Source organism: Natrix helvetica, assembly GCF_964273705.1.
Source record: "Natrix helvetica genome assembly, chromosome: 2".
NCBI lineage: Eukaryota > Metazoa > Chordata > Lepidosauria > Squamata > Natricidae > Natrix > Natrix helvetica.
Window position 1 is genome coordinate 194,244,177 of NC_138552.1, and position 27,563 is coordinate 194,271,739.

The window sequence follows — 27,563 nt, forward strand, 5'->3', positions numbered from 1 at the left end:
GTGGACAAGAGGAGATGTTGTGAAATAGAGATCATTCCTAAGCTTACATGTAAAATCCTCTTTTCTTTTCTACTACTGTGAAGCTATTGGGCAACTTAGCTTTTTTACCCTTGCTAGGAGAAAATATAATGCCATGATAGAATATATGTTTTGTATATGGAAGCTTTCATGTTCAATCTCAGAGACCATTAGTTAGAGCAAGGGTGTCAAACTCAATTTCATTGAAGGCCACATCAGGGTTGTGTTTCACCTGGGGGGGGTGAGTGGGTGTGGCCAGGGTAAATGTGGCCAGCTCGACATCCTGCAGCCCTCTGCTATTGAAAATGGAGCCTGGGAGGGCCGCTCTTGAGCTTCATTTTTCCTGGCAGAGGGCTGCAGGAGGCCATCTCAACCTAAAATGGATGGGCTGCATGCGACTCTTGCGAGCTCTGTTTTTGCTGGCATAGGCACTGCAGGCCAGTCTTTCACTGTTTCCTGGGGCCCCCATGGGCCATATCTAAGCACCTTGAGTTTGACACCCCTGAGTTACAGCTAAGAAAAGCTCCAGTCAGGAAACTTGTAGACAATCTGTGTAAGCTATACTATGCCAAGTGGGGTTTGCACTTCCTTGAATATGACAATTTTCAGCTGGAAAAAAAAGGAATTGGAATCAATGCAAAAATGATTGTTGAGAGATAAAATACAATTGGGATTGTATATTTGAAGGGAAAACATCTTCATAATAGCATAATTAGATATGTGGGTTTTTTTTAAATGAAAAACATTGCTGATTGATGCAGAAATAAAATGGATTGACATATGACATAAATTTATACAGTAATTAGAGCTTATTGTTTGGATAAAGAATTTGTCCTCATTCTTTTTTCACAATCCGTACACACACACACACAATCCGCATGCAGATCTACTGTGATATTTTCTGTGAATGCTTCTTTTCTCCTTAACATGATTCATATCCTTTCTTTTGGAGAAGTCAGTTGTCTCTTTTTAGTTTAAAGATCATTCTGTAAGACATGTGTACTGTCGTCACAATACCTTTGCAGCTGCATTGCTTTGTACTAGATGACTTCCTTTAACTTTGCGTTTATTGCGTCTTCCCTTCCTTGAACGTATGCATGGGATTCCCTGAAAATCTCGCCATTTTGATCCTTCTCTATCTTACTGTTTCAGCAAGTTGTTTAGCTTTTGAGTGGTCTGCAGGGAAAACAGCAAATTACTTTTTCACACCACGCTTGTTGTCATGTGTGCTATTCCCTGGAAAGAAACATTTTACAGCTGACATTGAAAAGCAAGATAAAAAACATGCATAGTGTGAAACACAGCAGTTAGAGTGCCCCCAAATTCCAATTTCTCACAATTTCCATAGTTTAGTTGTAAATTGTGTGATTTATCTAGAGACTTGTTTTATGGTTTATTGTCTATGCATAGGCACAGTGATAAGGCCACACAGATTCCTGTCAGAGGAACCATACTGCAGATAATAAATATCAAATGTAAAGTAATAAGAATCTCAGTGCTGTAGCATCTGAAGTTCAGTTAGGTTTGCAGATATTGCATTATAAATGACTGCCAATATGGCACTTTATCCATGTGGCACTGACAAAAGAATTATTTTTCTCCTAAATAGCATGATTTTCTTTGCAACTTGTACCAAGAGAAATATCATGCCACACGTAAGAGGCAGTGCTACTAACTTTGGTTTTCTCTCTGTGTGTGTCTAATCCTTGTTTAATCACAACATTGGGATTGGTAATTTAGTTGCTAAATGAAACAGCAACTACTTACTATTTCTGCTCGCCTTTGATTTACACACTTGTGAAGATCATAAATGAAAGGACAAGTTGTAAAATTATTTTTCTTCACTGCTATAACTATGAACAGTTGCTGTACGAAAGAGTCATTGCACAAGGATGACCTGTAATTAAGAAATTAGCTGTGGTAAAAAGTCAACAAATTGAGGACCTGTATACTGCACGAAACAGAAAGAGGGCTGTGAAAATATCTACAGACCCCTCACATCCTGGACATAAACTGTTTCAACTCTTCCTTTCAGGGCGCCATTATAGGGCATTGCATGCCAAAACAACTAGACACAAAGATTTCCCCCGCTTCTGAACAGTCTATTAAACACCTAACTCCCACAGCACTGTCTTATGCCTAAATATATTTACCCCTGTAGTAGGGCTGTATTGCTATTATTCTCATCTTTCTCATCTTCTCATCATTCCTACTACCATCTCCTATTGGTATCTTATGATTTATTACTTGTACCTTATGATTTATGATCTGTAACATCACTTGGTTGTTTGTGTAGTATGTACACCGAGAGACAATTCCTTATGTGTCCAATCACACTTGGCCAATAAAGAATATTCCAATTCCAATATTCCAATTATGTGTTTTCATTTCTATTGCAGTGTATAATTTTGTTTGAACATAGAGCAAATCATTGAATACTTCTTTATATGTTATTCAATATATAAGGTGTTATGAATAAGCTACAGAGATTACAAGACTATATCTTTGCTGGAGAAGATATATTTAAATAAATTTTATCTTGCCAACCATTCTTTAAGAAAATAATGTAATATTTATTCTTATAATTGGAATATTCATTTCTTTAAATAAATATTTTAAACTGTATCTTTACAAATCATTAGAGAAATTACACTTACATGCAAGAAAATTTGTGAGAAATCATTCATATTTTCATAATATCGTGATGTGATGTGATGCTGATGAGAAGGAAAGCATGAAATAATTGCATCTCAAATGTGAACTTATTTCTGGATATGTATTAATTAACTGTTGCATGTTCCATCTACTACTAGGAAATGAGCAGATGGGGATGAAATTTATTTTATAACCAAATTTGAAATTTAGAATATACCATCATTATTCTGACACATTAAGACTATTGACAAATCTTAACATTTTCATGTAGTTTATAGACAGCAGAGTTCATTCCTCTGATGAGGCAGCCTCTTCATTCCAACAAGTTATAGTAAATAAACTGCTAGTCTTCTTGATTTCTGAACAGATTATGTTTTGCCATAATTCTTCAATTTTACAGAAGAAAAGCAATTCAGCCATTAAGATGACCTTTAGAAGGGTAGCAAAAACAACTGTCCTTGTAATGAGATAAAGTCAGAGGATGAAGCAAGGTGATATCAATATATTAGTCTGGTATTTCATTTTAAATGCTTATGAAAACTTTGGTGCAGTTAGGAAGACATGAATGTCCTCAGAGAGGAAAGGGGATTGTGCAAATGATGGAAGTAATTAGTTTGTGCTTTGTGTTTTTTAGTGAATGCCTTGCGGTGAGTGTGTGTTTGTGTGTTTGTGAGAGAGAGACAGAGGGGAAAGAGGTACCAAAGATTTTTAAAAATACCATTTTCAGTGCAAAACTAAAGATACATAAGATGAGAAGAAACTGACTATTCCTTAGTAGAAACTATATGGGATAATAAATTTGTATATAATTGTGTTGTATCTGCCTGCAGAAGTAGAACTAGAATTGGATCTAACCTTCCTACCCTTCATTCTTGATACACTCCAGAATATATAATGACAAAAAACTGCTCCTCAAAATATTGTCACGGTCTTCACACTCCCCCCTTCCCCAGCTATACCAATCTAATTCAATCCATGTCTTGCTTGGGTAAGCAAGCAAGTTATCCACCACCTCACCCTCAGATGAATCTATCTGTTAGCTCAGGAACAAATTCTTTCTTTCTTTCTTTCTTTCTTTCTTTCTTTCTTTCTTTCTTTCCTTCCTTCCTTCCTTCCTTCCTTCCTTCCTTCCTTCCTTCCTTAAAAATACTCTTTAACATCCACATGAAATCTAACAATGATTTTACTGGTATTGTTCAATTCATTTTTAAAAAGCAATATAGATGCCTTAAGCTTAAGAAGCTTAATATGGTCATTTAGTTCTTATCTGAACTTCACTAAAACTGTAGCAGAAGAAATCAGCAATTTGCTACTGAATTTTGGTAGTATTTCTGATCTTGTAGGAACCAAAGGCCAGGCAGGCACTGCTACAGAGAAGACATACTTGCAGGGTCATGAAAGGGCTTTATAGATAACAATTAGCACCATGAATCACACTGAGAAGTAAACTGGCAACTAGTGCTATTCACAAAACAGAGGTGGTACAACATGGGCACACCTATCTAACATATATCAATGACCAGAGTTTGATTAATAATAAAAACTGGGAGGCAGTGAAGCAGAGGTTCAACCTAGGTTTTCAGCAAAGTAATATCTTCAACTTGAGCTACTCCTTAAGAAACTTGAAGACTACCATTCTATGCAATAGGGTAACGTTTTTACTGTTACTTTTGCACTGAGCCCACTTGAAATGGCAGCCCATTCGATTGTACTGTTCACTGTAAGCCTGTCAAATTTGTAATGTCTCTATTCCAGTAGTAGGCAATGTGACCTGGTTTGGATTGCCTCTTATTCTGTTCCATTCTCTTCCTTATTAAATGAATTTGTGGGACCAAATTGTTCTAAATCTTAATTTACTAAGCTGTGCCACACCACAACCTGTACAATACCCAAAGCATACCCTCCCACCTGCCTCTTCTTTGTGCCAGACTTTGAGACACTGGCAGCTCAGAGGCAGGCCTGCATTTCATGCTCAGCTTCCTATGTGCTTGGGGACTTTATTGGCACAAATATACTGTAATATGTATGGCAGCAATTCTGAGTTTGAGATTTTTCCTGGCCTAATCTTTTTTTCCTTCAGTATTTAATTAATTGAACATTATCTGTATCTTAATTATGTACATGTGCCTGGAAGGCCTTTGGGTATTGGGCACACATCACATTACTGTTAATAATGATATTGCTGCTCATATTATAATTACTAACCTATTATAATAAAAGTGTGTGTGTGTGTATGTGTGTATATATGTATGTATGTATGCATGCATGCATGCATGCATGCATGCATGCATGTATGTATTTGTTTTACAAACCCTGGTATGCCCAAATATTAGTGGCAATTACATCGGCCTAATATGCAATACAGCCCTGGTTCGATTCCCAGTAAGGGTATGGCTAGCTGATGAGACCTAAATAGGTTGAAATAGATCTATACTAGCCTCCCTTTATTTATTTATCAGCACAAATACAACACAAATATGTGTGTGTGTGTGTGTATGTATGTATGTATGTATGTATGTATGTATATATATATATATATATATATATATATATATATATATATATATATATATATATATATATATATATATATATATATATATATATATATATATATATATATATATATATATATATATATATATATATATATATATATATATATATATATATATATATATATATATATATATATAATGCTGGTTTTGTTGTATTCGGGTCTTTTCCCGTGTAAGGTTGAGCAAAGACAATCTCAACCTTACACGGGAAAAGACCCGAATACAACAAAACCAGCATACCTACACCTGTGAAAATCTACGAAAACATGTATATATATGTATATATATTGTCTTGTTGTATTCTGGTCTTTTCCCATTTGAGATTGAGATTGAGATTCGCTCTCAATCTTACACGGGAAAAGACCCCAATACAACAAGATCAGCATACCAGTGAAAATCTACGAGTGTGTGTGTGTGTGTGTGTGTGTGTGTGTGTGTAAGATTAAATCACTCTAAAGAAAAGAAAAGGGGCTTAGATATCTGGTTAGAAATGCAAGAAATACAAGAAAATTCTTGCTTCATCATTACTTCAATCCCTATTTTATTTAATAAAATATATATGTGCTTTAAGATTTTCTTGGTGGTAATATTCTCAGCATGAATAACATCTTGTATTGCTTACATAACATGCCTAAGATGAGAAAAATATTTTCATTGTTCCTGTGTTATTTACCCTTTATTCTAGTTTGAGATTTTTTTAAAAAATGCTACAACCAAGCACTCTCCTAATATACAAGAAACTAATGGTCATTCCAGCAAATGATTGTCTAATTAACCTGACAAAAATCAGCAAGCTATATGCTAAATTTCTTTATTATAAACATTTAGACTTGTTCCAGAAAACATTCTTGCCCCTAAATGGACAGGACATGAACCTGGATTCTATAGTTCTATGTGCAATTCTGTAATACTTAATAGAGAAGTAATCCAATTTTCCTAAAGATTCTTTTTACATTGCCTTTGATTAAGAGTAGACTTTGAGTCTATTATTTGAGACTGAAGCTGCAATATCCAATGACTACCACCTTCTCAGATTAATAATTTTGCTACATCAAGATACATTCATGTACATTTGAAGTAATTGTAACAGTGATCTTACAGAACAGTTTAAATATCCTTGAGGTCATAAATGCAGATGGGTTGCCAAATGCCCAAATCTTGATCACATAATTGCTGGGATGCTGAAATGATTGCAACTGTAAGGACCAGATGTAAATAACTGCAACTGTAACAACCAGTTCGGCTGTAACTTCAAATTATCATAGCTCAAGGTGTACTTATATCTGTTATGCAAGTGAACCTTCATGCAGATTGGTTCCCTGGTCCATCCCCGTCTACTAGATGGGTTTACCTCATCCAGAAGGAGGTAAATTGAGTCTGTTGGGTTATGTAGTCTCCTGGCTATATCATCCCTTAGCCCAGATAATGTTTTGGTTGATCTTAAACAGAGGATTTGGTAGTTAGGCCTATAAAATGACAGGGATAAAGTTCTTTTTTTAAAAACTTTGGCCCAAATTGGCATGCCAGCCATTATGACAATGTCAGACCAACGGTTGACCTGAATAAGAAACCAATGGCATACAAGTCAACACTACTTTTATTGTAATGGTTGGTAGTAATAGAATCATGCAAATCTGAATACATTTTCCCCTCTCTCACCTTAACTTTTCTTAAGAGGAGGGGCTTATCTGAGACATTTTTCTCATGTTATTTTCTTGGCTGAGATTCAAATCTTCCTCTGACCTTTTTCTTCATAACAGATCTTCCTCCTGTCCTTCAGTGCCATTCCCTATATCCTTTACAGACAACACCTAACAGTTATACCAGCTTCCTATAAGACAGGGGTGTCCAAACTTTTTGCAAGGAGGGCCAGATTTGGTGAGGTGAAAATGTGTGGGGCCGATCATTCAGCCTGACATTCTTTGAACGCTTAACATTAAATGCGAATTGACTACCGTATTTTTCGGAGTATAAGACGCACCAAGATTTTGAAGAGGCAAATTAAAAAAAAAGGTTTTGTACTCTCCCAAAAATGGCTTATTTTTCACAAAAATGGGCCTTTTTTTAAAAGGGCATGAATAGCCTTTAAGAGGCTTCTAGAGTGCTCCTGGGGGCTAGGGAGGGCAAAGTTGAGCAAAAAAATGACCCATTTTTGGTGATTTATGCCCTCCACAGCCCCCAGGAGCACTCTGAAAACCTCCTAAAGGCTATGCACAGCCATTTTAGTGAAGGGGGCAGAGTTTTGGGAGGCAAAAAATGCTGTATTCAGTGTATAAGATGCACCCAGATTTTTAGCCTCTTTTTTGAGGGGAAAAAGATGCATCTTTATACTTCGAAAAATACGGTATTTTATGAAAGACTAAACAAATAATTCCAGTGGGGAGAAGAGGCTGCGGGCCGCTTGAAATTTGAAAAAGGGCCACATTTGGCCCCCGGGCCGCACTTTGGACATGCCTGCTATAAGATAACCACAAACAGGTTGAATCAGTAATATGTACTACTAAAATATCCAGTATCCTATGAAACCTGAAACTGATAAACCTGATTGTTAGTCATTTCTCTGACCAAGAAATTATAGACTTCCTCTATAAAATCAAATATGGATAAGAATCAGAAAAGTTTCCAGGTTCTTAGCAAGAGCTATGACTGGCCAAAGTCAATTCGACATTCTCTTTTTATGAGTGTTTCAGGTTTGGCTTACTATGTCCTTTTGAACTGTGTTTTTAATTGGTTTGCAATTGTAAGTCAATAAAAATAAAATACATGCATAAAATGCAGGGGCTTTTTGCCTCATTTTCTCATTTACCAATCCTAACCTACGGATTTAGGAATTTGTAAGAATAGTCACATAAAGGCATAACATAAGAAGTGCAAAAGAGCAGCATTCAAATGATTCTGAATTCCAATTTTATAAACCCCTCTTGGCTTCAAAACACTAACTTGTTAGTTGCGCATTAAGCATGTAAAAGTAAAAAGTTGGGATTGTTATTTTACTTTCGGAAGTCAATGCTTTTCTTTCTTTTTTCCCCCCTTTACCATACACTTCTTTTTCTTCTCTTTTTCCTTCCCTATTTTCCCACTATTTTCATTTTTTTTTCAGTAGTCTATATTTTGATAAGGTTAATACAATTAAGAAAAAAAACATTCATTTGCCAACGCATTGTTTCTAGATTTCATGTAGGTCAGCTGTCCACCATTCCTTACCACAGTATAATAAGGAAATTGCCTTCTAACTGTTGAGACTGGTTTCGAATGAGCCTTTGTTTGTTCACCTTTGCAAATAGGTAGTAGTTGCAGATAAAGCTTCTATTTTAAAAGAAGACCTAGAAATACAGGATGTGAAATGGGATTTTATATTGAAAAATCTCGAGTTTTTCTTTTCTTTTTTTCATTTTTCCAACTCTTTTACCTTGGTAAAAAAAGCAGAAAGAGGGATGACTGGGATGATATGGCTAGGATATTGATCACATTTTGACCTTAATGAGGTAAAAATGAAATATTCATATATACACTAGAAACATTTATTATTCTATCTACCCAAAATAGCTTCTTCCTGACAGTTTTGCATGCCTTGAGACTGTCTGTGAGGAGAGTGGAAATAATTTATATCTGGAAATGCTAACATTTAGAATTGGAATCTTGTTCTTTATGACAGTACTGAAGAAACTATAATTAAACATTAAATGTGCAAAGAGAGAGAGCGACAGGTTATGATCATCTCAAAAATATTCACTGACTTAGTTTCTTTTCTTGTCAATTTACTCAGTGCCATTTTCCCTTTGGAAATAATGAGCACTAGCGGAAAACGTATATGCTAAAATGGGAGAGCTTGGCTGTAGTTGTATGAGTGTATTGTTATCTTAGAGAATTTCAAAGTCTGATCTATGACTGCAGATGGTTTTCTAATGCTTCTTTGCATACCAAAAAAACCCCTATTTATGTAAGCAATTTTTGCTAAGTGGGGAGGCTGAGGAAAAGAATCACCATAGATTGAAATTATAACACATGATTTAATTGTTATCATTTCCAAGCAGCAAAATTAAATTTTCAGGTGGAATAATTAAACATTCATCTCATTCATATTGAAATACACTGCTGGAATATACTGCACACATTGTTTTATCTCTGAGTTTGACTCGTGCATTGACATTTTTAATATTAATAGAGTATGTGTGTTTGTGTGCCCGTGCACACCCACTAACTTGGATCCCCTTTTTATTTATACTTTCTTGGAATCCTATTTTTATGTGTAAAGACTAAGTGTTTTATAAGTGGGTAGATTCTACACAGACTTCATCAAACAATTATTTATCTCTATCTGTGCATAAACAGAATAGAGATAAATAGATGAAATCTAGTAACTTAGAAAACAGTACATGAATCTGAAAAATGTAATATATAGTACTATAATAATCATTCAAAATTGAGTGGTTATTACTTCTTCATTCTCTCTGAACTGGCTGAGTTTAAGAATAGAACAACATACCCAAATTTTGCCTCCACTACTTCAGTGGGTTTTTTTTTTTTTTTGTAGACTTTTCAATGAATATTTTTATTAATCCATTTTCAAACAGTTTATAGGATAAAAAGAACAATTCTCCATATAAAATACCGTCATGCATGCTAATTCCACTTTTAATATAAGGTTATCTTAACAGAATTTTGCAAGTCCAAATGTTCTTTCCCTCTATCTTTGTGAAAATAGGGAGGTTTTTCTGAAACACTTTCTGAGATTTTGACCCTGACTCAAGTTTCTTTTAACTGACTGTTGCCCTTATTACAGCTCTTTTGTTCCTCAAGATTATTCCTCCTTCCTTCGTTTTATTTACTTACACTGAATACTAGCTTTCCTAGATTTGTGTAGCCGGTTACAAGAACCCAGGATTACAAACTCCCTTTCTCCCAATTATCAAGATCTATCTTGCATTGTGTTTTGTAGATACAGACATCCATTCCTAGTTATGCCCACCAATTTTTTAAAAAGCATTATGACATAACAGTGCAAGCTCCACCCTGTCATAGTTGCACCTCAAGTTGAATGGTAGTAGGGGCAGAGTTTGCACTGTGATTTGTGATAGATGTTACTTCACTTTACACTAGCCCTTTGCATCCTTCCCCGGTTACCAATGTAGATTAATAATTTGGACATTTGACACTTAGAGAACTAAGAAAGAGATTGCAGGCACTTTCATCATTAATTTCAATATTTAAGCTTGGGGTGAAAAATAGATTAAACATAAATCATGAACCTTCCAGGGGAGGTCATCTATCAGCACAAGGTCAGGTACCATTAGTATGCTGATGATAGCTAGTTATATTTTTTGACCTCAAGGCAAACAGGAGTACAGTAAAAGTGTTGTCCAACTACCTGGAGACTATGTAGGTTTATAGGGGAGGAATAGATTGAGTTTGAATGCTCCCAAGCTAGAATGCTTTGGGTTTCGAAAATGCTGTAATCTAACCCCATTTTCTTTTCAATAAATTTGATTAAGTAGACTCAATAAGAAAGCAGCTGAAGAAAGATAGTCATAATGAATGGAGAAATCAAGTCTGGAGTCTAATAGAATTAAATCACTGTCCATATCTAGGAAATGCAGTCTAGATTAACTTTGAATCTAGGTTTTTTTCCCGCACCTATGTGGGTTCAATTTAAGCTTTAAGAAAGATAAAGAGGCTGATAGTTTCTCTGCTGTATCCCAGGGGTGTCCAAGCTTGGAAACTTTAAGACTTGTGGACTTCAGCTCCCAGAATTCCCCAGCCAGAATCGTTGGCTAGGTATTCTGGGAGTTGAGGTCCACAAGTCTTAAAGTTGCCAAGGGTGGACATCCCTATTAGGATTGTATCCTGTTTGCTGCTGACTTTGGAAGTAAAGGATCCCAAAGATTGAAATGAAATTCATGTAGACCAGTAAAACTACAGAAATTATATAAATGTGTCAATTAATGATAGATTTTATCATCAGTCCAGAAGGATGTAAAAGTTCTAGATGTTGAGGATTTTAATTCAGGAAACTTTAGTACTTATTACTACCACGTGTTTATCAGAACTAGACTGAATCTGAAAACACAGTAACATTTTCCATTTTCAATGTGCACATTTCAAATATGACCTCATATTTTAGGATAGAATTCAGATGAGGTTTCTGATAATATGTTGGAGTCTTCTTTTACTTCTTCTTAAAAAATTGATTTTTAGGATTAAGGGAGAGTTCCCAGTTGACAAGAATTCCCTTCTCTGTGGTATATGTGTGAGTGTTGTGTGTTTTCGAGTTAATATCGACAAATCACTGCAGATTTTCTGGCAAGGTTTTTCAGAAGTGATTTGTCATTGCTTCCCTCCCAGGGTTAAAAGAGGGTGACTAGTCAAAAGTCATTCAGATGGCATCATGCCTAAAACGAGTCTAGAACTTCCAATCTCCTGGTTTCTAATCCAATGTTTTAACTGCTACACCAAACTGGCTTTTGCAGAGTTCATTATGGACAAATTTTTGGATATGTGCAGGATGTATGGAAAAGTATTGTGCCTTTATGGACTTTTTTTTTAAACTTGAAAGTTGGATTTCCAATTTTAGTAAGAATTTTACAACAGACTGATATTTAGAAATATTTTCATTGACTGACTATCCTCAACCTAACTTCTTCTGGATTCTCTAAGCATGCAAATGTTTGATGATGAAAAGAAATGCGTGTTAATGATGAACGCCACTTCTTTTCCTGAACCAACAAAAATGCAAGACAGATTAAACGTATACCGCAACAATAACATAAATGAAGCTCACTTCAATTTTTAATTTATCTTGAATTTTTGGCATTGTATAAGTTTGCACATTAAAATAGTATGCATTTAATGTCTTGTTGTTATATGGCAAAGGTAATCTCAGATTTTAACAGGCTATAGTAATGTATGTTTACATATCATATACAAATAAATGGTGTCTCAAGAACGGCTAACATTTGTTTATTCAGCATTCCATTACTGTTTCCCTACAGCTGTGTGACATTGTGAGTGCAGAACAGATGTGGATAAAATGTGTTTGCTGTTTCCTTCAAGTAAAATTAGTTTTCATGAAAAAAAAAAAAGCCAGCTTGGAGGCGTTAAAAAAGGAGTCAAGCTTTTATCTTTTGAGGATTAGAACAGCATGAGCACCTACCTCTCTTGGTAACATATGTATCAAAACCTTGGCAATTGAGTGGACGCACCAATTCAATCTTCCTTCCTCGAGTTCATTGATGCAAATTCTCCATGACCAAATATTTCAATCTTTGCCCTTTCTGCCATCTCCAATTTAATCTCAGTAGTTTCTGCTAGAGAGCTCATTAGATTGGTAAAGTGCCTAACAAAATTCTAAGTCAGCAAAATCTGAAAGTGACAAGGAATATAGCAACAGTTTCCTTTATTGCAGCCCCATCCATTATATTGTTGGATTTATTTTATGTGTCTTCTTTTCCTCTTTTCCACTTCTTTTCTTTGGGTTACACTTTATTTCCAGTGCAATTCAGTAAAGAGATTTTTCCTGTATAATGACTTATCCAAATTATATTGTGTATATTTATTCACTATAATAGTGAATAAATCTCTCAAAGTGTATTTTAATGTAACTAGTTATTTCTTTTGATTTCATAAAAAATGTAATGTAAATCATAGTTGACTTAATACATGTATATATCCTACATCTTAATTGGAAACCAGACAATGCATTATGTTATACTTAGGTTTTTAAAAACACTTTAGCTAGCGAAATGGATTATTGAATCCAAAACCACTCAAGACTTCTTACCCAAAATGGCAGTATGAAAAGCATCTTAATGTAATCTCTCCATATACATTCGCACTAAGCCTCCTTTTTGCTTGTATGTTTTATCAGTATGTGAACCTAGATAATTTATTCTAACAGGAAAGAGTAGTCTCTTATATCCAAATTGGTTTTGAAACCAGTGGTCTGTTTTATTAGGCAATCAAAAAATATTTTGGCTATAAAGATAGATGGAACTGAACAAAATTATTATGAGTTATACATTATACATTGGATATCTTGATAATTATCGAGATGTTTTATCTAAAACTATGGATATATGTTTGATTATTAGTTGTTCAATTAAAATGAATGTCTACTAGACATCCAGTTGAATCACAAACATTTTAGATGCTTGTAATATAGCGGAATAATTAGTTTTAAATATACTGGAATAATTATCCCAAGAAGATAATAGTTTGTTGATTCAAATATTTCAATTTTTTTCAATTGAGTTTCATATTAATGTATACAGTTGGTTGAAAATTGTCAAAACTTTATGCGGCAGAATAAATGATAAATATATTTCTCGCAGCCTTAAAATGAGCTTAATTCATCAAATGATACTGTCACGTTTATTAGACAATCCAGCAGACATTTAAGAAGAGTTTGGTATCAGTTTTTATGCTAAATACTGTATGTAGTATTTTTGAGACGCCTCTGACATATGATTTGGGCTTGCCAACCTGTCGACCTGTTAGTTGTTCCATTTTGGTTTAATATTTGCATAATTTGGGGAAGATTAATAAGTCTTCAAGATGTTAATATGAATGATATACCAAAATTAATCTTGTTGAACTCTTGGTTTAATCTATTTGTTTTGTTGAACTTTTGCCTTAAGAAGATAATTTTATGTTAGAAATAAATTACCTGTGAATTTAATCAATGTTAAGTCTCAGCCATTGAATTGGTTCCTTACTAATATAATAGAAAGGCTGATCGATATGATTTGCTTGTCATACTTGGGAGACAAAATCTAGAATTTATATCAGCAGTCAGCCCAAAATTTATGTTTGTAAGTGAGACAGTTGATAAATGAATTTTGCCCCATTTTATGACATTTCTTGCCACAGTGGTTAATTTAATGACATGGTTGTTAAATGAATCTGGCTTCCCATTGACTTTGCTTGTTAGAGAGTGGTCACATGAGCCAGGAACATTGCAACTGCAAGTCAATTGCCAAGTGCCTAAAATTTTGATCCCATGATCATGGGAACGCTGCAACGGTTTTAAGCATGAAAAATGGTAATCAGTCATTGTTTTACAGCACTGTGGTAGCTTCGAACAGCCACTAAATGAACTATTGTAAATCGAGGACAACCTGTATAATTTAATTTTGCTTTCTATTTCATTTCTGTATTCTTAACAAAATTGCGAAATGTCTTTAATATTTCTGTAGTGATATATTCAGAAGCAGGATGTAGGAGAAGGAGTGGGAGCACCTGGGGGCAGAGTCAAAAGAGGAATCAGCTTAGAATATCTGCATTGCCATAAACACACTAAGTCCAACCCTTCTTGAATTCTGTTAACCCTTATCTACCACCAAATTGTGCTAATCATTAGTTAATTAGATTCCTCTGCATAAATATAAGCAACAAATCAGTTTAAGCTGCTACTCAGCATAAAATGTAGTGTTACTCTATAGTACCTACTGTTAAATAATTCTGTTTTTAATTCTTGCCTAAGATAAGGCATAGGATTTTTTTCTTTATCTATACTCTTATTTTTATTGAAGGGCATATGGGAAAGAATGATTAGTTTCCATTAATTTATAGCTGGTTTTTAAGAAATGCCCCATCCAATCACAGATGGCATGATATTTAAAAATCTATCTGAGCTGAGGCAAAGGATACATAACATATAGCTCAGTGAGTTACTTAAATACTAAGTAATTCCGATTGAAACAAACCTATTCCAAATAGATTCTGCAGCTGTTTTATTCTGTCAATAGCTTCCTGGGTCAGCAAATCTTAGTCATATGTTGATATTCTCTCTATATATTTTTTCTTTGTCCTATTTCCAATTTGCTATGTCTTTTATAAATTGATAGTTGAAACCACCAGGATTACATTCTTACCTTTATTCAGATTTTTCTGCCCATACAGTTGTTAATAATATGCAGAGTCTGATGGTATACCAATGTTTCAAATAAAAGCTACTTCTTGCGAAGAAGGCACAAGGTTTGGGGACCTGTCTATCAAAGGTTCCTTGGCACTAAAGACCAATCTCGTACTCTAGCTAACTGAGAAGTGGCATGAGGCCATTGCAACAGATGGACCTGTGTGTGTGCAGAGCCAAAAGACAATGTCTGTGCATCAAGTATAAATGCTGATGGCAACTTTCCCAGCCAGTGCCTTAGTTGTAGCTGTAAGAATGCCAGCTTTGCTGTGGATTAAATTTCCAAAGAACTGAAAAGAAATCCAGACCAATGGAGATGTTTTACAGTAGACGCCAGGTACAAGCTAAAATAGAAAATAAAGGATTAATGTGAATCTCATCTGCTGAAATCTCAGACAGACACTTACTCAGGTTGAGCTGCTACCAAAATTGCTATTGACTGAATATTATTCAATCAATACTAAATTGACTGAATAATTGACTGAGCCTATTCTTAAAATCTTCTAAAGCTTCCTGCTGAGCAGTGTTGATATATCAAATCCCTTGTAAACGGAAGTTCATTGGAACGCATGCTTTATTTTCTTAGCACTGGGTATCTTGCAGACTATTGGTTTTAAACTTGAAATAAATTTTAAGGGAATGTTTTTAATGGTAAAACATTCACATTTTGCAAAATCGCAGATTGACTTCTAATTTCTCATTCCAATTCCCTAATGTCTCCATGAATAAGATCTTGAATTTCAGTTAATATTATAGATTCATTGTTTATATTTGTAAGGAGATAAGCTTGGTCTCCTCTTTGTGTGTGTGTGTGTGTACGTACATGTATGTCTCTATCTATCTATCTATCTATCTATCTATCTATCTATCTATCTATCTATCTATCTACTTTAGAGATAGTTCATCTTACTCACAAACCTTTTGTGCTTCATACTTCCCCCCCCCTTTTTTTTTTTCCCCACTCCTTGAACACAATCCTCAGTTTTATATGTGTAGGATAATTACATATTCCTCTTTGGGGAGACTCATTGTTTTTTTTTTTTTTTTGAACAATTAAGAAAAACATTCCATGTCTGGTATCTTTAATCATGAAAATTAGAAATTATCTAATAATTAAACATTTCTTATTAATGTCCTTTGGAATTATATATGCACAATTGAGCTTCTACCAGCTGGGACATTCTATAATAGTATTATATCAGGGAAGGGGTTTTTTTTTTGAACAATTTAGCATGGGGTCAATTTATCAGATGCTTTAGTAGACACTGTTGTGCCGTATCAGTAGTTGTCACACAAGATTACACTAAAGTTGGAGTTCCTGGTATGATTGTTTTTAGTTAATTAAAATTAGTTTAATTTTGACAATAGGCCAGAATCACTGTTCTATGGCACATAGCCGTATCCATAAAGTAAGTAATCCCTATCAAGCCATCCAGATAAAGTAAGTAACCTCTTCTATGAACATAATTATCATTTTTGATTGTTTGAATAGCAGATTGTGAGGTGCCAGATTGGAAGGCTCTTCTCTGATTACTGATGCCATGTACAGACAAAAGTTGTAAGGAAGTTTGGTCACCAATGTTATCAATCCCGAAAAAGAAGCTCCTTGGTTTTTGAAGATCCAAGAGCAAGAGGAAAAGCATGAAAGAAGAAAAGTTGGAATTGTTAAAGCATGAATGAAGAGTACCATCTCAGATGTGTTAGGAATAAATAAACCTAGATGTATTGCAATGTACTACTTTGATTCAGATTATTACACAGGATACTAATTCAAGGCATTAGATTTAAAAAGAACCCTGCTAAAAAGCTCTTCACTTCAACCTGATAAAGAGCAGAATTCTATCTATTATTATTAGTGAATATTTAGTAAACAGTGTTGTACAGCTGTTTTCTCTTACTGCTTTAAATAGTCTTACTGCCTTTAGAGAGGAATACAAAGGTTAGAAGTAAAGTTGAATAAATCTCTAGATGTCTAATTAGTTTAACAGTGTTACTAAGACCTGTTATTTGCTGCAGATGTTGCTTTTCTTCAGATCGATTCCATGTGATCTTCTGGGTCTATTTTAATCTGATATCCTGATACAAAATCATACCGTTGTAACTGTTCTAACAATCTTTCTGTTTCTGCTATTGGAAAAACTAAAAGACACTTCAAAGCCCATTACCTGGTGTCACACCTGGGGACACCTTTGACTTTGGAGACACATTTACAATGTGAAAACAGAACCTGGCACCCAAACTGTCTGTTTAAAATAGTGTCAGATTTATTAAGACACCAAACGGCAAAGAGGAACACACAGGTACAGTAGGTGTAAAGAAAAGGAAGGAGCTTCAAAAAAAAGAACAAAGGAACAATGGGTAGAGCAGAAGAAAGAAACCCTCTTTTTATATTTAATGTCAAGGGAAAGTATTTATTCTACCAGAGGTAGAAGGGATTATTCTCCAGGTATGAATGTCTGTGGGATGCATAAAGCAGATATTGTTGCAGTGTTGCAGTACAAATTCCACTCCTGAACTGCTGGCATGTGGCATAATGCATATAGGAAAAAGACAGAGTTTGTGCATTGGTACAGGGAGTCTTTAACTAATAACTAATCCCATAGTGACCATCCAAAATTACAACAGGCCTCCCCCAAGCTACAGGCACTTATATTTTGGGCAATTGTCAACCAGCCTGCATTTATAGACATTGGCAGCATCCTGCATTCACATAACCATATTATTACTATGACTATTATTAATTTTTTTGTGGGAAACTGGCATTTACTTTTGGTTTCCAGCAAAAAAAAAAACCACTCATTGGGTATTATGGGATTGTTTAATTGAAGGAGATGAAAGAAGAAATTAAAGAGAACCAGGATAAATTAATAAGAACTCACAGAGACTGGATCTTTTGGAAGATGGGGCGGCTGAGATGAAGGGAGGGATAGAGGGTGTGCAAAGGGGAAACAAAGAACTTGACACCCAACAAATGAAAATAGAGTTTGAGAGAATGTCTTTTTATCTTAGATTCCAGAACGTAATGGAGACAGATGATGAAAATATAAGGGACATCATGACAACCATTTTGGCTGAATATATTCAGAAGGAAAAACAACAGATGGGGTGGGAAATAGACCTGGCCTATAGAGTGAACTCAGCGTATGCTAGAACACACAATGTCCCCAGGGAGGTACACATTAAATTTCTTAGGAAAAGCACAAGAGATGAAATCCTGAATGCACAAAGGGGGCAAGCCCTGACATATAAAGATAAGGAGATAACCATTCTGAAACAGATCCCCAAGAAAGTGAGGGAGAAAAGAAAATCTTATTCACAATTGGCGAATAAACTATACCAGAAGGGGGTGTGGTTTCGATGGTTACTGCCTGAAGGTATGCTAATATTCTGGGAGGAGACAAGAGTTAGAATTAATACACCCATAGAGGCGCAGGCCTTTATGGAAAAAAATAAACTACTTCTAGAAAAACCAGAAGACACTTCAGTAGATGTACAAGACACGGGAGGGGCCGGAGCACTGCCAACTGGGGGAGATGGGGCGACATCAAGAAAGCTCAGATCACACAAATAAGCAAGAAAATCCACGTGATATAAACTGACCGAAATTACCAATTGAATTTACCACACTGATATTATGCTATTATGTAATATTTGAATTTTATGCAAATGTATATTATGAGTTTGGAGGGGGGGTGCACCTACCGCATTTCGCAGCTGCCAAAATTTGTAACCTTTCCCTTACCTTTTCCCTATGTAAAACATTAAAAAACCAATAAAAAACTTTGTTTAAAAAAAAAAAGCATGGCTATTTTCAGTCACCACTCTGCAGATAAACTGTAGCTATGTTGCTGATCTAATAGGAAACTCTTAGAGCTTGCACTATTTGAAATACCCCTTACCTCCTCCCACCAAGGAATTAATGTTGGGATCTCTAGAGTTTAGTTTAAATATTCTCCTCCTAGCATTAAAGATAACTGTTTCTTACAATCAATATTCTCTCTTTACAAATTAATCAGCTGCAAGATAATATGCGGGTCATGAGTCTATCCATAAAACCCACTCATTTGTGCAACCTCTGAAGGTACCACAGCATCACTGATATTCCGTCCCATCCATAAAGTATGTCTACTTATGTTTCTGTATAGCCCAAGATTTTGCTCTCCTTTAAGAGCTTAATAAAAAAAACCAAATCCTGTTTCTCCCACTTTTAATCAGTATACCTACTGAATTTATCTCTTCTGTGTATCTCTGAAAGGTATGACATACCTCTTGGGGGCTTGAGCCTGGCAATCCTAATTTTCTATTGTTATAAAGACCTTATTGATTTGTGACTCTTGTAATTTGTGTCATGCTTGCTCTCTTATGTAGTTCTCTTACTATTCCCAGAAAACAGGAGGGCATATTTTCACAATTTGAAACTCTCTCATAAAATGCAGTGGTAAGTAGAAATAGGACATGGTATGGGATTTGTTCATTATCTTGCCACAGACCTTGTATGCTATCTTTCCACATTGATTAGTTCAAGCATGAACCCAAAGAGGTATTTAAATGGCTATAATCTGGAGGTCATATATCCTGACACGTTTGACACATTTACAGTATTTTTTGTAATGAGGCTTTGATTTTGAAGATAATTGTACTAGCAATTGCATAATACAAGGCAACAGTTAGGAACTAGTACAGTTGCATTCTGTGGTCACTGTGAACTAGGAAGACTTTGATTCAAGCCATTAGCTGGCCTTAGGTGAGTTAATTATTTTCCAATCCAATCCCTTCACCAACATAACATCAATATGTTGATGATAATATTGACCTATCTTCCAATGAAGACAAGAGGAACTGGGAAGAAATGTGGTATGCTTAGGAACAGCTTTAATTACTGTTCTTACAGCAAAGCACCTTTGCACACCTGTCTGAAACAGAGTCCATGCATTAATTAATTATCTAACTTAATTAGTACTTACATCTATCAGGACGTAGTGTTTCTTATTTATAGATAATTAAAGTTGTAATGACCAAAGGAAAATTCAGCTGTGTATACATTTTTTTCCTCTTGAGAAAAAGAGGAAAATTTGCCAGGAATTTAAAATTGGCATTGGAAAAATACTTACAAACATGATGGCTCAAAGTAGAATTTACAGAATTGTATGGTAGCATTATTTTTGATGGGCCAGTTTTAGTGACATGAATTTATTGTGACAAGCAAGGAGCAGAGATATTAGCACAGTTTACCAACCTCTCTCATTTTCCAGAGCAGCCACAAGGAAAAGAGTAGTCTTTTTTGGATTAATTATAGTGCTGCTTTGAAGGTGTCAACAAGGTAATACCAATGTAATTTGTTGAAATCATGCTCAGAACCTATGATTTGGAGTTGGTTTGTGAAGAACACTTCATACCAAGGTATATTTAAATGGAAGCCAAGATATACTTAATTTGAAGTATGAATTCATATATTAATTTGACCAATGCCAAAGTACCAAAGACTAACAGCCAGTACTTGGAGGAGAAGGAAGTTATACCGTATATCCTCTCCAGGGATTGATACATATAAATCTTCAATTTGATTGGTTAGATTATAATTGCAGTTAATCAACATTAATATAGTCAATAATTACTGTTAACACAGGTGACATTGCCTTTGTTCTTTGGGTAAACTTTATGCTTATTAAAATACTCTGGAAGGAGTGAGCTAGATAAGATCACTCTTCTTTGTACAACAGAGCCTTAACTTAAGCAAGTGGATTTTTAAAATCTAATATTTTTTTTCTAACTGCACCTGACATTAACCACTAATCATTCTCCGCCATCTTATGCACTCCTGCTTGCATTCTTGAAGTTTACACTTTCTCTTATTTTGTCAGTGCCTTTTACTTTAGGGACCTAATTTGTTTTTGCTGAGTTTACAGTTAAATCCTTTTTGTAAAATTGGGATTCAATGTAAGATCCTCCTAAATTCACTCTTCGTCTGTACATACAGTATCTCACTTGAGAATAACCATGAATTGAAACAAATCAGTTGTTAGATCAATTCATTTTGGTTCCAGTCTTTAAATTTTAAACAGAAACTAAAACTTCCCATCTTCTTCCAGACTAAGACAAGAAGTGAAAGGAAATGCATTAACCCAGGGGTGTCCAAAGTTGGCAACTTTAAGACTTGTGGACTTCAACTCCCAGAATTCCACAGCCAGTTCTGCTGGCTGGGGAATTCTGGGAGTCGAAGTCCACAAGTCTTAAAGTTGCCAACTTTGGACACCCCTGCTTTATGGATTAGCCTATGGGCCACATCAAGGTGCAGTGTTCCAAAGACAAATTATTACTAAAATCCGATAAAATACAATTTAAAATGAAATTGGAATAAAATACAATAATTTAATATATGGATAAATAAAATATAATAACATTATTTTTCAGTGTTACCTCTCCAATCTACCCCAGTCAATCTCACATATGCCAATCTCAGCCAACCTATTTTGCTCAAGTACTGTGCTATATTAAATGTTGTTTTCAAATGCTGGCCACACATAAGGTAAGTTGCTTTAATATGGGGTTCCCAATGGATCATTCATTTAGTATATACCGTGTTTCCCCCAAAATATGACCTGTCCCGAAAGTAACTCCTTGCCACATTTTTCGTGTGGGCAAAAATATAAGCCCACCCCCGAAAATAAACCCCCTGAACAGCCCCCCCCTCTCCGGCCAGGCAGAGCACCGCTCACCGACCTAGCGGTATCCCGAAGATGCCAAGCAGCAGGAGCCAGTGGGGAAAGGCACTCACATTGCTTGCCGCCTTCGGGATACCGCTAGGTTGGGGAGTGGCGTTCTGCCTGGCCAGAGGGGGGAGTTGCCGGGTGGCTGCTCCCTTGCGTGTGGGCTCACGAAGAGCCAGGCACAGCCTCAGGGGTGAAGCAGCCATGAGGTGACCATGCTCACAAGCAGCCGCCTGGCAAATCCCCTCTCCAGCCGGGCAGAGCGCCATTCACTGACCTAGCGGGTATCACTAAGGCGCCAAGCATAACTTCCAAACTTCAAAACTCAGCTGCCGAGTCTTTCAGCATTGGCCGCTCTAGGAGTGCTCTCTATGGTGGGCCGGCTGCTGGAAGACTCTCTGTCCGGAAGACTCTCTGTCCGGCAGCCGGCCGACCATAGAGAGCACTCCTAGAGCGGCCGATGCTGGAAGCAGCTGAGTCTTGGAGTTTGGAAGTTATGCTGGGAGTGGTGGTGGTGGCAGCCGGTGGCAGTGCCCTGGGAGAGCTGCGCAAGGGCTTGGTGAGGCTGGGGGCAGAACAGGTGCTTGCGCAACCCCACTCTCCAGCTGGGCAGAGCTCCATGCACTGTCCTAGGAGCCGCAGGAGCTGGGGAGCGGGCAGAGTGCCACGTAGCTTGGCGACTTAGTGATACCCCTATGCAAGTGAATTGCACTCTGCCTGGCCGGAGATGGGATTTGCCAGGCGGCTGCTCATGAGCATGGTTACCTCATGGCTGCTTCGCCCCTGAGGCTGTGCCCGGCTCTTCGGGAGTCCGCTCGCAAGGGAGCAGCCACCCGGCAACCCCCAAACAATAAGCCCTCCCTGATAATAAGCCCAAGGCCATATTTCGTGGGGCAAAAGAAAATAAGACCCTGTCATATTTTCGGGGAAACATGGTAGACCCAGGTACCTGTCGTTCACCCTCTCATATGGGCAACAATCAAATAGGATATGTTGTTCAGTGAATCTAGAGTCGTCCATTGACAATGGTGGATAAATCTGGCTGGAAAGGTCGCAAATGGGGATCACATGACTCTGGGATGCTGCATTCGTAAAAACATGCTGGTTGCCAAGCACTGTGGATAATTGAGATATAATTATCCTTAACAAATAAAACAGAATCACTGATTTACATGGTTTACATGGTTGAAACAAGTAAGTAGGCTTATGAAATGATAAAAAGAGAGCATATAGCTTTAAAGTTGTGCTTTGATTTGCTTGAAAACAATTTTGATATTAGTAATGTAATGGTCCTATATAATTAATTTAATTATCGTGGAGTTGAGGCAGATTAGCATGAAATTATTATTTATTCTTTGAGAATTACCAGAACTATCAGTACGTTGCTTATCTTTCCTAGTGGTACTTGTGACTAATAACATTTTGGCTTGCAAAGTAGTCTCTCATTTGCAAGTCTGAGGTTTCATCATAATTTATAAACTTATGCATATTGACAATACGTACCAAAATTGACCTAGACTGACTATGAATATGCATGTGACACACAGACCCATTTCAGTCAGGATTCATGCAAGGATTCATACAGAGGTAGTATTGCTTGAACTTGATGATGAACTCTGGAGCTGGGATAGAACTGATACCCATCTTGGTGCTTCTTGGTTTCTCAGCAGCTTTTGATACTGCCAACTACAGAATCCTTTTGGATAACCTGCAGAAATTGGAAATTGGGAGCACCGTTTTGTGGTGGTTCTTCTTCCTGGCCAAATCCAGTCAGTGTTTGCTGGATTCGGTGGAAGTTCTCTCTTCTTTTGTCAGGTGCCACAGAGCTCAACTCTCTCTCCCCATCTGTTTTACATCTATATGAAGTCCCTGGGTGAGCTCATCTGTCAGTTTAGGTTTCTGCATCATGAACATACTGATCATATCCAAATATCTCTCTTGACTATGAGTTAATCAAGTGAAATATGGTCCTCTCTCGGTGCCCGTAGACTGTGTGAGACCAGATGGAAAGGGACTAACTCCAAATCAGTCTTACCAACACTTAGTGGTTGTGGCTCTTGAGGTTCCTTGAAACTGAGGATTTTCTATCTATGTTCTTTGAGGGAACACAAGAGTGATACGTAATCTGGGGAGAGTCTTGAATTTGCAGCTGCTGCTCAAAGAGTAATAGGTCCTAGCTGTGACTAAGGGACCTTGGTAAAGCTCCATCTGGTGCACCAGATGTACCTCTTCCTGGATCAGGAGTCCTTTCAGACAGTCAGTCATGCCTTCATCTTCTCAAGGCTTGACTACTGGAATATACTCTACCTGGGACTATCCTTGAAAATCACTCAAAAGTTTCAACTGGTCCAGAATATGGTGTCATGGGCAGTGATGGCACACTAAAACGACACCTCTGCTCCATGAGCTGCACTGGTTCCCACTACGCTTGGCATGATTCAAGATGCTGGTAATTACCTAAGAAGTCCTACATGGCATAGGGCCAGGCTATCTTAAGAATCATGTATCTCCCATAGCTGTGCAGAGTGGCCAAAAAAAGCAGAGATGAGGAAGATATGCAAGTGGTGGGAGTTGGAGTGCCTCTGCAGTTGTGTCAATGGGCTTTCAAGTGACCAAATTTTTATCACGTCACCATGGGGGCATTATTGTGGCCATAACTCAGGGACCAGGCATAGGTAGGAGTTGTATAACACTGCTGTATGTTTGAATGGTTGCTGAATAAATTGTCATTCATTGAGGACTAGCACTCTATCATATTATTATATGGAGTAAATGTGAAATGAAAGCTACCAGTCATTTTGTCTTTATTTGGGAAGGTAAAGTAAACCTCTTTCACGTAACAAATGATTGCATGCTGTGTATACATGCCTCTGTCAGCATTTTCATTTTTGTTGTTTCAGAATCATTTCAATGTAAATGATATTAAAAAATAATAACGTATTATTTTCTTTTCCTTCTCTACAGTATGCTGTCTGGCTAATCCTCTGGGTTACATGGAACATATTTGTTATCTGCTTCTACTTGGAAGCTGGAGACCTGTCAAAGGTAATTCACTGCCTGATAGGCTAAATCATCTGATGTTTACCTCTCCCTTTCTAAAGACATTTGCTCTTACATATTTAAAATCTGGTCATTTCTTTAATAATCTTGGAAATGGGGAATATCAGGGTTGCCTCAGTAGTGCATGTCCTAAATCACTGACAATATATTATCAGTATAAAATATACACCTATGAGGACAACTTCTAACGACGATAGTGAATGGACTAAGATTTCCAAAGACTAATGTATATAACGTTAATTTCATACTTGGGGATACGATAACTTGGTCAGATGCTTTTAAATATGATAAATATTATTGCTTTTTTCTTGTGCATTTCAAAATAATTTTGCTAATTAGTGAAGAAAGAACAAGATAACTGGCGTTGGCAACTGTTTTGTAATTTTGTTTCCTTTTTAGCAATATATAGAAGGATTGAAGTACCGTATTTTTCAGAGTATAACATGCTCCGGAGTATAAGAAACACCAAGATTTTGAAGAGGCAAATTTAAAAAAAAAGTTTTTTGCACTCTGCAGACCTCCAAAAAATAGCCCATTTTTCATGAAAATGGGCCTGTTTTTCATCAAAAAAAGGAATGCATAGCATTTAGGAGGCTTATAGAGTGCTCCTGGGACCTGGGGGAGGGGAAACAGGCAAAAAATGGCCTGTTTTTTGCAAAAAGGGGGCCCTTTTTTATTGAAAAAAGAGCATGCATAGCCTTTAGGAGGCTTATAGAGTATTCCTGGAGGCTGGGGGGAGGCCAAAAAAAGCAAAAAACTGTTTTTTGCTCATTTCTGCCCTCCCCAGCCCACAGAGGCACTCTGGAAGCCTCCTAAAGGCTCTGCAGGGCCGTTTTGGTGAAGGGGCGGTGTTTCAGGAGGCCAAAAATGATGTATTCAATGTATAAGACTCACCTAGATTTTCACCATCTTTTTTGTGGGAAAAAGGTGCATCTTATACTTGGAAAATTGCAATATTTTGTTTATACTTTAAGTGATTTCAACAACTTTATTTCCACATACATACTGAACACACATCTTGGGAAGAATAGGAAAAAAACATCTTTGTATGTATTATTTTTTATGCCATCTTTATTCTGAATAAGGTGCTTTTCATAGTTTAACAGAACAGAATAACAGAGATGGAAGGAAGGCTTGTGAAGTAGAACTCTTTCTACCAAGGTCATAGAACATAGTCTAATAGGGTTGGAAGGGATGGAGGTTTTCTAATCCAACCCCTTGCTCAAGCAGGAAACCCTATACCAGCAATGGCGAACTTTTTTTGGCTCGCGTGCCACAACTGGGGGGAGCGTAGGGGGGTCGTGTGCGGGCGTGCTGCACCCATAATGCAATGCACGACCCCCCCAGTGCGCATGCGTGCACAAAAGGCGCGACCCCCCATTTTTACATGCTTTTTTCGCCCTCCCCAGGCTCCAAAGGCTTTATAGGAGCCTGGGGAGGGCGAAAAGAGCGTCCCCCGCACCCCCGGAGGCCCTCCGGAGGCTTCAGGGACTTCCAGTTTGCTCGGAGGGTCGTTTTAAGCGCTCCGAAGGCTTCAGGGACCATCCAGAGGCTTCCCTGAAGCCTTTGGAATGCTTAAAACGACTCTCTGTGCAAACCGGAAGTCACTTCCGGTTTGCTCGGAGGATCGTTTTGAGCGCTCCGAAGGCTTCAGGGACCGTCCGGAGGCTTCAGGGACCGTCCGGAGGCTTCAGGGACCGTCCGGAGGCTTCAGGGACGGTCCGGAGGCTTCCCTGAAGCCCTTGGAGCACTTAAAATGACCCTCCGAGCAAACCAGAAGTGACTTCCGGTTTGCTCGGAGGGTCATTTTAAGCGCTCCGAAGGCTTCAGGGAAGCCTCCGGACGGTCCGTGAAGCCTCCGGAGGGCCTCCAGGGGGGCGGGGGAGGCTCTTTTCGCCCTCCCCAGGCTCCTATAAAGCATCTGGAGCCTGGGGAGGGCGAAAAATGGCTTTTAAAAATGGTAAACTCAGCTGGCCAGCGCGCACATGCGCGCTGGCCAGCTGACAGGGCAGCGCCTCGCGTGCCCTGACAAATGGCTCTGAGTGCCAGCTGTGGCACGTGTGCCATAGGTTCGCCATCACTGCCCTATACCATTTTAGACAAATGGTTGTCCTCTTAAAAACCTCCAGTTTTTCTGGAAGTAAGCTGTTCCATTGATTAATTGTTCTCACTGTTAGGAGATACCTCTTTAGTTCTAGGTTGCTTCTCTCCTTGATTAGTTTCCATCCATTGTTTCTTATCCTTTCTTCAGGTGCTTTGGAGCAATTCAATAGGGTTGAATTTATGTCACCCTTAGATATTGGAACCCCTAGTCCTTCTAGACATACCCAATTCCTGCAACCATTCTTCGCATGTTTTAACTTCTAATCCCCTAATCACGGTGCTCCATTTTCTTTTCCCCACAGTACTGTGAGGTGGTTGCACTGAGAAAATGGCTGGCCCAAAGTCATCCAGCCAGCTGCCAAGCCTAGGAAGCACTCGAAGTCAATTTTGTATTCATACAGATCTAGCAATAGTTATCTGAGAAGTCCTGCCTTCCTATAAATGTGGTTGGATGGATGGAAGGAAGCAACAAGGGAGAGAGGGAATTCATTGGGGAAGCCAATATGAATTCAGAAGTCACCTTCCATTCCCACTTATTTTTCTTTGCCTGTA

General features: G+C 37.3%; 1 protein-coding gene across 5 annotated transcripts in view; it reads left to right on the forward strand.

Annotated features, from left to right (window-relative positions):
- The window catches only part of NKAIN2 (sodium/potassium transporting ATPase interacting 2), a gene marked incomplete at its 3' end in the record, with an annotated part of 634,996 nt that overhangs the window by 335,276 nt on the left and 272,157 nt on the right, over positions 1–27,563 (forward strand). For all 5 annotated transcript variants that reach the window (XM_081942718.1, XM_081942719.1, XM_081942721.1 and 2 more), the window contains exon 3: positions 24,813–24,893. In XM_081942718.1, the coding sequence (XP_081798844.1) occupies positions 24,813–24,893 (81 nt within the window). The remainder of the gene's footprint in view (positions 1–24,812; positions 24,894–27,563) is intronic.